Below are 12,307 nucleotides of genomic sequence, written 5' to 3'. Positions count from 1 at the left end.
AAGCTCGCACACACACCCATACAAAATATAATTATATTGTGATTTCAAAAATAAAAATGTGTTTAGCTTTTACCATTTTAATAATATAATTTAATATTTTTACAGAATATCTTTACAATACGAATTATATTGTTCCATGACAGACGGTTAGTAAATACATATATACAAAAAATCCACACATTTAGTAATAATACAAACTTGATAAAGAAACCCAAACATGTATAGGTCTACTATTTTTTTAATATTATATCATAGATAATAGCAGCATAGACATTTAGTAATATTTGGATTAACATTGGCATACTTAGTAACGTTGATGCCAGATAACGGATTGGAATATTATTTATAATATGTAAGAGCTAAAAGATACGATATTTCATCAGAATATAGATGAATTGCTCTTTAGCAGTAAATTGATAATATAATCAATAATGTAACGTTAAATTCTACATGTCTCTTACTTTGAATGAATGACAATTAATGGACATTGCTAAAAGGACCAATGTATAAATATTAGCATAATAAACAATGATCATTGCATAAAATTGACACCAGTCCCTTTAGCACGGTGTCACAAAGTTATTATTTCAAACCATCCCAGTAGATACATCAGTATATACATTAAAAAAAAATTAAACACAAATGAAACTAGTAACAATACATAGTGGGCGGTTAATCACATAAAAAATAAAATGCGTGTTAGTCTTCAAAACGAGATGATTAACGCCGTCTGAAAAAGACAGGACAAAAAATTGATGAATCGACCGATCTTTTTGCACCTTGCATGTTCCATATAAAACACATCAGTCATTTTTAACTATGGTTATTGCGTAAACTAATTTCAGTCTACAATGGTAGTATTTTCCCAGCACAATAATGTTAACGATTGTAATACAATATATAGGTTTTAATATAGGATTTTTTATGTTACAGTCGAACTTGGTTATTTATTACGAGGAAGATATGACCGACTGAATATGCTCGTTATAAGCATTACTCGTTGTATCGTTGTATAACATTTTTCGCCCACATTCTAATTAAGCATAGAACATAACAATCTGAAAACCATCGTAAAAATCCCCGAAACAAGCATGGCATTCATAAACTAAAAAAAAAAAAAAAGTTGTTTATTGTAATGAAGTGCTGAGCCGCCGGCGCTGGTAGGTACCTACTGACTTCACAAAGCTTGGATTTTTTACATGCAATTTCAACCATATGCGTGGATACTTTTTCAATGTTGTCGGCGAAAACACCTATTAGGTACTTAGACACTTAACTAGTATCATAAACGTAATCCGATCCCGGCGGCATCGGTCTAGTTAACTGCCCAGTCGGATTTTATTGCTTAGGGTCGAAAATGTTGTTTTTAAACGATCGACACATTAACAGTTTTGCTCAGTATATTCGAGAAGTAGCTCGTTATAAAAGTGAATAAATGTATGGAGAAAATCATAAACTAAAATGTCAACGAATGTTTCCTCATTACATCCGAGATCTCGCTATTTACGTGATCGTAATAACCAAGTCCGACTGTATTTCTTTAAAGACAGGATTTCTTAACCTTTTTCAGTTATCATTTCACGACCCAAGAAAATATTAATAAAATAACATATTATAACAATTAAATAAATGTTATATTCTAATAACACTAAATCCAGTACTCGTATTGGTAACAATGTTACGACTTATGTGAAATGAGGATCCAAGGACGTGGTATCGTATTAGATAGGCTGCACCTTATATCATCTTCAGCGGGTTTATTCTATACAAAAGGCTGCTTTCGTCCGCTAAAACTGCTAACTAGGGTATGTTTGTATCAAATTATTAACACGTATTGTAACAATTACAATTAGCTGGTATTAATTGTTGCAATAAATGCTATATTTTAACGGCATGCCCCCTGCCTGTGCTGAAATTTAGAGCATGAGCGATAGAGAGACAGTTTCGACTGATTAACTGATCACAATACAATTACAATTATATTATTTTAATATAAAATGTATGTAATAAATACTAACACATTATCACGTTAGCGGTCGATAGTCGCCTTTTGTATAGAATAGACCCGCAGGTTGTAATCTGTCTCGTAGTTCAGTTTTAGTTATAGTGTAGAGTTGGAAACCTTGACTTGCTTATGAACATTGTTATTGTTACAAAGGGCTGAAGTACATTCAATATTTCATTAACTAATGATTTTAAATTCCATCCAGGATACTCACAAAGACTCAGTGTTTTTGTTAAAACTGTTGCAAAATGACTTGTCACCTTGTATTTCCATGTCACAACATCTTTATCCAAGTCATATAGTCTAAAATTTATATTATATTGGTATTTTTACCGCATTATATTTGATAACTCTAAGTTTTAGCAAATTCTGAATACCTAACGTGCGAAATATTTATATTGTTGAAAATATTTCGCGACCTAATTTTGTGTCATGACCCATAGGTTAAGAACCCCTGCTCTAATTAATAAAATAAATAAAAGCATTAAACAAAATAATATAATATAAAACAGTGTAGCCAACAGATGTTGAATTTGAGTTGTAAGCAATGGACAGGTAACCGAACACTCAAAATAAAATAGAAAGTTCCACCAAGTAAGTGCATAATGTATAATCGGTTGAAATTGGGAAAACAACAAGTATACAAATAGACCGGCAATAGGTATGTATTGCCAAAAGTGGTTGTTTCTATAAGGATTTAAAATTTTTATAAGTACATTAATTCCACCAACATATAATTATAAAAAAGAAATAAAAGGGTAGGAAAATAGAATAAATAATATTTTCATAGGTACTTAATTATTTTTTAGATGGAATTTCACAATTTCTAACATAGTTTTTACTTAGCGACTAACTATCTACCTTTTTCCTTTAACTGAGTTCATATAATTTTAATAATTGCAGTCAAACATTTACACGCCAGTAATAATGTCAACAACCGATATCCAAAATCAAATAAAATGATAAAAACATAAAATAAATAATATAAACTCAATCTTACTAAGTGTGTTCACACATTCACAAAAATGCATTTATAAAACAAAAGCTCTTTTGAGCCAAAACCAAAGCATCCTGTCAAAATTGCAGAAGCTGTTAAGCACCACACAAGCATTTGTAATGCTATCAGTAAAGCGCATGTCAAAAATAGCATTTCCATTGAAGTCTACCAGTCAATATTCAAATTGAGATAAATTTATAGTACTAATATTATAATCTTTACAATCTGACTTGAATGAATGTAAAAAAATAAGTTACTCTCAGATCAATTTACTGATGGATACGTCATCCTCTTAATTCACATATCATCACCCGACTGACATACCCAAAAATGAAGACTGCATAACATAGGTAAAAACTGAGTAAACTTAAAAAAAAACACATAAAAACAGCAAATTAAAATGAAAACTTAAGAAAATCCGTATTTTAAACCTATGTTTTCTTAGATAATGTTTTTGGCAAACGAAACAATGAATTGAAAATTCATTCTAATACTGTATAATTTTACGATCTGAATTGGTATTAAAACAGTCGTATAATTCTGCCAATGAAAGTTTATTACGAGACCATGAAAAAAACGATAACACAGGAAAATATTATTGATTAATGATTTTATTTTGGTGGGTCCTGCTAAACTCACATTGGCAGAACTATACAAAGTGGTAGTTTTAACCACTATACAAGCTGATGTGGAAGGAATAAATAAATCAATCTTATGTCGGGTTCTCATGTGGCGATTTTTGTGGTTCAATAGTGTGTTGAATGACAGTTGAATGTCAATCGGTAAATGGGAATCACATTTCAACAAGGTTGATAAACTTGCAAGTTAAACTGAACAAAGTTATGATCCTTTCTACTTTTCATTCATTCCGACCATGTCCGATCCTAATAGGATCATATGGGCCTCCACAGAGTAGAGGTTTGTATTAACAGATTTTGTTTTTTACGAGAAATGGATGTCAGCCACTTGCTCAACCTCAACCTCAACCAGGTCCATACCCTGACTCACACACAAATTGAAAAACAATATGTGTACATGCCAGACCCAGGATTCGAACCTGGGACCCACGGCGTTATAGTCCAACACTTAAGCCGCGCGGCCAACGAGGGTGTGAGGTTCAACATTCAACAGAAAGTTGAACGACAAAAATTATCAAGTGAGAATGCGGCATTAGGGTGGCAATTTTACTAGTATTTTTAAAAAATAGTGACTTACGTAGGAATAAGTGGAGCGGGCAAAGGCTGCGGTCGGCCACCGGGCACCGGGGGGGCAGCACCTCCAGGTCTGTTTGGTAAAGGAGGGGCTGGCCGGCCAGAGGCGGGAGGTGGGGGTGCGCCTCGAGAACTTGCTCCTCCTTGAGAGCCCCCGCCTCCCATACCTCCTCCCATTCCCCCTCCCATTCCCCCACCCATTCCCCCACCCATCCCTCCTCCCATTCCTCCGCCCATGCTTCCTAGTGATCCTGCAAAAATGTATAAAAACTTAATATACGGTCTAATTACCGAGTACTATAGACACATTGCAAATTTGAATATTGTATTAAATTGCATCCTGAAAATGATGTGATGAGTTGTCAGTCGGAGGCGGTATACTTGAAAATGAATTCACAAAAATAGTAGTCACAGTAATATAAAAACTTTACAGTTCACCAAGCCACTACACCTGATGATTTAAATGGAAAGACGTCATTATATTATGGTAATTGACAAAAACAAAATTCTTATTAGATTCCATTAAATCAGTAGGTGTATAACCGAATTTATTTATTAAAAAGACATTGTGCCCTTGTAGTGTCAAATTCATTAGATATGACCTAGCATTTTAGGTAACGTAACACAGTGGACAAACATTGTGATTTACCCTTTTAGCTCGTATCATTTAAACAGCAGTTGAAAATGAATATTTACATATTATTTTCAGCCTATTCGTAATAATAATATTAATATTACAACACCCATACTTTGGTGTTTTTATATTAATCTGGAAAATAATTTCCCTGACACTATTTCCCTTTGAGAATAGGATATACAGGGGTTGTCAAATATGTTAAAGACTTGAACAACACTTTCTAAATCCAAAGACATCAATTAGTTATACACTTCAAAATTAAATCAAAATAATGTACAGAAAACAAGTGCAGTAAAACCCCGTTGATACGAACACAGTTCATCCGAAATTTGCTGCAAATTCATAAAATCTATTTATAGTGATTTCCACTAATTACGATGAATAAACCAAAAGTTACGACTGCTTTTAGTCTGAAAGAAATTGTATCGAAAACAGAGACAATGTTCCAAGATATTAGATCCCCTCGATTTCGAATTAATGGGGTTTTACTGTATATGACTAATTTATTTCACATCAACTAAGTTTTCAACTAATTTATTACTAGTAAAAAATTATAAATAGTCCTACAAGAAGTGACTTCTGAGAAATGTATCCCAAATCAATATATTATTTGAAAGTATGAAATACATTATGGGGAACATTTCCGAGGACGTCAATTATTCTTGAATACATCATGCAAAATTAGATATACTATAACACATGCGTTTCAATGGATCGGACAAGGTAAATTAATAATGCACCATTTGAACTTTTTAGGATTTGGGAAAGTGCGCTATGTATAGAATATTTTGAAACTCCCCCAATAAATATAATTTTTGACCAACACGGATTTAAATCAGATATGTATAATGAGATTAATCAAGTGTCTATCAATGTATTTTAGTTCCCGCGGGGGAGTAACAGTGGAGCGACAGTTTCTGATGCAATGAATATCAGGTTCGATTTCTGTGTCTGGCAAATTCACATGTTTTTTTTCGTTTTCTTGTGTTTGAACCAATTCGTTAAGTGAATGGCAACAACCGTTCCACGATTTAAAAAATCGGCACTTTGTGGAGGTCCATTATACTTTACTTGGAGCAATGAAAATGGTAATTCACCTTTTTTACACTTACCGATAATGTGGTATAATTGAAATTTATAAGTTTATGAAATATATCAGACATGTCCAACGTGTTGATCACAGAATGGATTTTGGTTGATCAAATGTAAAAAGCATGTATGTTTAATTGTAATATATTATGATTTCTCAAGTTTTATAGAGAAGCATCAACCATTTCAATTTTTATTTCTTTAATATGTGAAAGTCATTTTCAAATTAACCGTGAGGAAGCCTTCGTGACATCATCGTATAGCTTGATTCATATTGCATCACTCACGGCCAACCCTGCACAAGGGAGAGAAAGATGATATGTGAATCACCACACTTTATAAACAGAGGCGTAGTTCCCCTTACCGACGTAGTAATATAAGAATAGTTTGAGTCAGTGTCCAAAAGAAAACCAACACTTATAATTTTTATGACGAATGGGAAATTGAGTATGCATTCTGTTGTGTTGGTGAAAGGCGAGTGTTGTTTAATTTGCAACGCCTCAGTGTCTCCAGTCAATTATAAAACATTTGTTTAAGTTGAAGAATAACAGCGGGAGAGTGTGATAGATCAGTGCCAGTTTTGATACAGGATAGTAGATCATTGCCTACTTGAAGTTGGACATGCCTAGAATATATAAACATATGCCGTTACTTTGTGAGACTATAACCCGACGTTAGTTATGTTGATATTAATTGGATTTTCTTTAACGGCTAAATTATTGGTTTCTTGTTAATTACAAATTAATATTATGCTCAGGATATTCTATAAACCGATTAATATATTACTTTGCCACACCCGTATCTAAAATAATCAATAAATAAAGAATTGGATCTGTATATTAAAACAATTAAGTCGTACAGCATAGTCCAAAATCCAAAAATGTCCGTTAATATGAGTCCCTCCTCTTACTAATTCACTAATCAAAATGTACCTGACGAGAAATTGAATTGAAATAATGAAATACAAAAGGACAGACGATGGGGGAGTATGCGCGCGAGGTGTGGGGCGTGTGGTGTGAACTAGCCTTGGTGCGACGGCGGTGCGTTGCGGCGGGGCCCCCCCGGGCTGGGGGGCGAAAGCCGCGCACTCTCACCTGCGCCCGCGGCCCCCGCCAGCCAATCGTTTTTCACGGGCGGGGGCATCGGTGTCGTCACAGTCGCCATGGAGACGTCCCCGATGATGTGCAGCGATTCCTTGCAAGTGTGGTACATCCGCAGCATCTCCTCTCGCTTGATCGCCTCTTCGGGACTCTCCTCCATCATTTGGGACTGCGACAGAAAGGGCGGTTTAACACGCTAAATACTTTTACCCATTGACATTCCGAAGACATTCTGCGCCAATTCAACGGCACTGCTGACTAAGTGATTCTAGACAAACGGCATCAATTTATACCTATCCTTAGTAATTTTTAAAAATATATGTATATATTTCCTAAAACTGTACAAATTTACCTAAATAATATTTTTTAAATATAATTGCACATTAAAATGATTCAATAACTACACAATTTATAAAAAATATTGTAATTAAATAAACAATAAAAAAATTGTAGCAATTTTTGTAAACCCTTCTCATTCTAATTGGAATCATTATTTTGATTGACATAATATTATACCACAACTAGCGCAACTATTCCTCACCTGATCTCCTGACGCGTAGAGATGAGCCAGCAATTCCCCGTTGATGAAATCCTTTGCGTTATTAATAATTAGCATCATGATTGTCTTGGGCACGAGATCTCGCGTTGTTTTGGTTACAATGCGCATGTAAGAGTCGACCAGATTTCTGATGGTCTCCACTTGTCTCTCCAGTTGAGGGTCCATGCTGCTCGTCTGCTCGCTCTCGTGACCCGTCTGCCGGACCGCAACAACACCGACGAGGATTTGCCATCGGATGGATAATGTTTCACGACCATTCAATTGATTGTTTCATTAGAGGGTTGCATAGCAAACATTGAATAATTGATGTTTAATATTTTGAGTGTTTATAATTTGAATGGCATTTTGTAAATTAATGAGTTTGATGTTGCAATGGTGTGGGTAATGTCCAGTTTGTGATCGCAGCAGATATTGTGGAAAAAGAAAAAAAACACAATACATTAATTTCATATACAGATAGATTGGTTAATTCATTATTTACAAACAATAACACAGCTAATTAATTCATTAAAGCGATCGATCGCCATATAAAATAATTTGCTAATTCTGACAAACTAGAGAAATTTTTAATTAGAACTTAATTACGTTTTCCAAAAAGATAACAAAATTCATTCCCTGAAAACTATTCTCGTTGACAATCTGAGATGGCATGCACTCAAATGTTATGATGTATAACTTTAATTTTTAACAGTTAAATCAAAAACAATTAAAGACTGAACACCAGATAGTTTATTTATATGCAAAGTCTAGAATGAAAAGTTTAAAAATCAAACAATCATTAAACAAAACTGTATTTTTGGGCAGATTTTTCAAATTAATCACGAAAATGTTGCATGCAGGTGAAACTGTACAAATGACAAAAAAACATTGTAAAATATTTTTCATGAATGGCAGAAAATCGAGAATGTCTGATACATGAAAAAACTTATATCATGAGGAATATTATAAATGTTCAAAAAAGATTATGGTATCCTGCTTTGAATTATTGGTGTAGACCGAAATACGTTGACTTCATAAGTATTTAATAGGCTAATAAAACTTTATTATCCCCAATGATGTGTGCATATCATTTCTTATATGCATGTTACTTATATAGATTTATGTTGGGTCCTACAGTGCGACTTCTATATTGTGTCTGTGATGTAGGCGCAGGATGTAGTGCAAAATTGAAATAACATTTCTCATTAAAATACAATGCATTATAATAATACATAAACAATAAAAATCCTTATATCTAAAATAAACTAAAAAATGTACAATATATTAATAACACAATCACCTTAAAAATAAAAACACATGCCCAGCATACAGGTATGTACCTACACGTTTAAATAATTATAGGAAGTGGCCCTTTAGCCAGTACCAGAGTGAGGTTAGCATTGATCTGGTAGAATTTAAAAAATATAATATAATACCTATGTAATCTTTTTTTGTCATGCCGGATATTCTACTTTTGAAATACATTTTTACAACTTAATACAATCACCGACAGCACATTTTAAAAACAAATGAATGTAAAATGTGCTGACATTGTTTACATGCAAAGTGGGCAAGCTAAATTTTGTCAACTTAATTAAATTAGTTTTTAAAATGATATAGGTATGATAATATTTCACTTTTACCCATCACTATAAATTAATCTATAAATACTATAAATCAAAAATCATTGGAGCAACACCGGGCAGTTAGTCATCTACACACTTGGAGCAAAATATTTCTCACAATCTGTTGGTGTAGTTATTAATAGTGTGTATTATTAAAAATAACAAGAAATTGAGCCCATCATGCACGTTAGTTATTTCGAGGCAATTAATTACATTACAGGTTGACTTTGTTTTCCAAAAAAATATTCGATGAGGTCATATTGCTATTTCCAATTTGGCACCGGCTAATTAGGCGGTCTCTGAATTATAACACAACAGCCTACAAAAGTAATGTAACATAAAAATACTTTTGAAAAATGACTAAAAATACATATTAATTAAAAGGAAACTTATTACATACAAGATAAAAGCATATAGAAAAATCTACTATATCGGTGGTGCAAGATAATTGGTAAAATAATATTATATGAAATTTATCAAAGGTAATAATTATTAAAAACTTAAGTTTGGTGAAAAATAAAAGGGATGCTTCAAAACGAAAGATGCTAGTGTTGATAACACCATCAATTCCAACCGCCAAAAACAGATCAACTAGTTTTTATTGTATTTATTAAAGTTGACATTACGTCTGAATCATCGAGAATCTAAAATCGTTCTGCAGGCTTTTCGTAGTTTCGAGTCAAAAACGAAAAACTATTTTTAAAGTTTACAGTATTTGCTGGTGTGCTGTGGTATTTTATATATTCACACATAATATTGGACGTTGTGTGAAACTTCAGAAATAAAAATAACTGTATCAAAAATACCCACTGATAAGATTTACTATGACACCATCTGACTGAACGGTTGTCAATTTGCACGTTTTTGTTACTAGATTTATTAATGGCGGTTATAGCATAGCTAGATGGAGATGATTTATCGGAAAGGATTCCATTTAAAACATTTGTGGAACGGATTGGTTTTTGAAAGACGCTGCATTTTTCATTTCGGTTTTATTAAGAGAAGGATAGGAATTTGTTTGTAATGGTCGTTTCAGTTTATAGTATAGTGCTCAAAATTTTACGTAACATGGCATTCATAGCTCATTTTTTCACAAAAAGCCTCCACAACGGTTTTGATTCTTGCCTTGTAAATCAATAATATTACGTAATCTGTAATGATTTGATAAAAATATTTTCACAATACTTTATCCTCTAAAAGTTGAACCATGTTACAAAAATCATTAAAACCTATTTACGATGAACTAATTAGACATTATACAATATAATATAATGAGTTGTTACAAATCTATTGAGATGATAAAATTTACGACAGACCACCATCCTTTATACAATATTAAACTGCCTATAATTTTATTATAATAAATAGCGTTAATTTTAAAATGAAACATAAATATCAAAATTAAACTGCTTCACCACTCCAACAATTCATCAACACATTATATATTATTTATATGAAGAACCAGACCCCCTCTATTTATAATATAAATAACAATATAAATCATAATACAGTGAAACCCTGATTTTATGTTTAATCCTTACAGCGCGAATGCCAAAGCTGTTGTGTCCTGATTAAGGGGTCATTAGATATAATTAGCGTGCTATTTAAATGTGGGAATTAATAAGTAATTAAATGCTCCGCAGTGAATCGGTTAAAGGGACTGACAAAAAAACCTATTTTTTTATTAAATTTATTTAATACAAATTGGTTTGGAGCATATTGTGTCAACACGTTCTTTTACCCCTTTTTGAGAATGTTGCTTTGCTGAGACTCTTTGAAAGAAAACAAAATTAACAAATCAAATGGTACCTATATGACGTACTGCATTCATGACGTCTATAAATAGAACCCGCGTTTGAAATAATTCATTTCAATAATGTCATGCATTGAATTGAATGTGTTCAAATAAATTGAAGTTTTAATTTTAGTAGATAATTTCAATTGAATTTTTAATATCTCTGATTATTAAATGTACTAAAGTAAAATAGAACTGCAGAAACTACACACAAATAGTGGGGAAATGTGAATTGAAGGCGTCCCCCGAAAAGGGGTCTATATGCAAAAACAAAATTGTTCAGGAGAGGGAAAAAACGTTGTATTCGATCATGCGGACTTTTGGAATATATCTGTAATAATAATTATCTTCATGAAAGCACTCTTTATCATTGACAATTTTTTTATTTTAGATAATAAAATAAATCATATAGACCCCTCTTCTACGGTAACCATTTTAGTATTGCTAATATCCCAAAAACTGTAGCAGATAAAATAATAAAACTCTCCAATAACGTGAGCAATGCTATATAGACCCGTTTTAGTCAATAAAATCACTTTTTGACATGATGTTTTATATAGACCCCTTTTCGGGGGACGCCTTCAATTTTAGGCACGTAACATCAAGGTTTCACTGTATTAAGATGATACATTGAGATAATGTATAAACAAGATGCATAGAAAAATAGAAATAATTAAGTTGACCGCGTCCAGGATTACATACCACAAAAAAAATGAGAATGGCATCAATGTAATTAATCTACTGTCAAATATATACATTTTTGCTGGTGTGAGGTCTTCTTGGGAGAATATTATACAACGTAAATATAATCACTATGACGTGTTAGTTAAATATGGAGTGTGAAGAAAGTTAGTTAAACATAGATAGTTGAGATGAAAGTTTTGGCGGTCAAAATTTACTTGTAATGTTCATTTAAACAAACCTCGTATCCTTCGCTCTTGGGAGGTAATTCAGAATTGAGCGAGAGAAGATTTTGGATAAAAAAAAGAAAACACAAATAAACGTTAGATAATATAATAAGTGGTATACAGGAAGTCCACGAAAATAAACAGGTATACAAAAAGCAAAATATAATGTGACAATTGCTCGCACAGCTTGCGCAGGCTACAAGAATCTTTTTCATAATTTAATTTAATCGCTTCAATCGCTATATTGAAACGATGTCATCAAAAAGAATAAGATTAGCGTAGGTATTGACACGATTAAATAATAAAATTATCATTTCAGATTTTACAAATCAAGACAAAGATTTCTTGTGGATACATAACTTCATAATCACAACTTTCTACCGGGTAACGTTTTAAGTAATT

The 12,307-nt window shown here is 32.6% G+C and overlaps 1 protein-coding gene across 13 annotated transcripts in view; it reads right to left on the bottom strand.

The window, feature by feature from the left end:
* The window catches only part of shi (dynamin-1 shibire), a 72,844-nt gene that overhangs the window by 14,220 nt on the left and 46,317 nt on the right, over nucleotides 1-12,307 (bottom strand). For 6 of the 13 annotated variants that reach the window (XM_085947630.1, XM_085947635.1, XM_085947631.1 and 3 more), the window contains 3 exons: nucleotides 7,581-7,793; nucleotides 6,965-7,208; nucleotides 4,218-4,464 (listed from right to left, as the gene is read on the bottom strand). In XM_085947630.1, the coding sequence (XP_085803756.1) occupies nucleotides 4,218-4,464; nucleotides 6,965-7,208; nucleotides 7,581-7,793 (704 nt within the window). Of the gene's footprint in view, nucleotides 1-64; nucleotides 731-4,217; nucleotides 4,465-6,964; nucleotides 7,209-7,580; nucleotides 7,794-11,919; nucleotides 11,935-12,307 lie in introns of those variants that run through there. The other 7 variants (XM_085947642.1, XM_085947643.1, XM_085947637.1 and 4 more) reach the window with 5 other exon arrangements.

Source organism: Rhyacophila brunnea, unplaced genomic scaffold, assembly GCF_057557595.1.
Source record: "Rhyacophila brunnea isolate RB1 unplaced genomic scaffold, BYU_Rbru_1.0 scaffold_2, whole genome shotgun sequence".
Lineage (NCBI taxonomy): Eukaryota > Metazoa > Arthropoda > Insecta > Trichoptera > Rhyacophilidae > Rhyacophila > Rhyacophila brunnea.
Note: the sequence above shows the minus strand (reverse complement) of the source record. Positions and strands in the feature narration are given on the sequence as shown.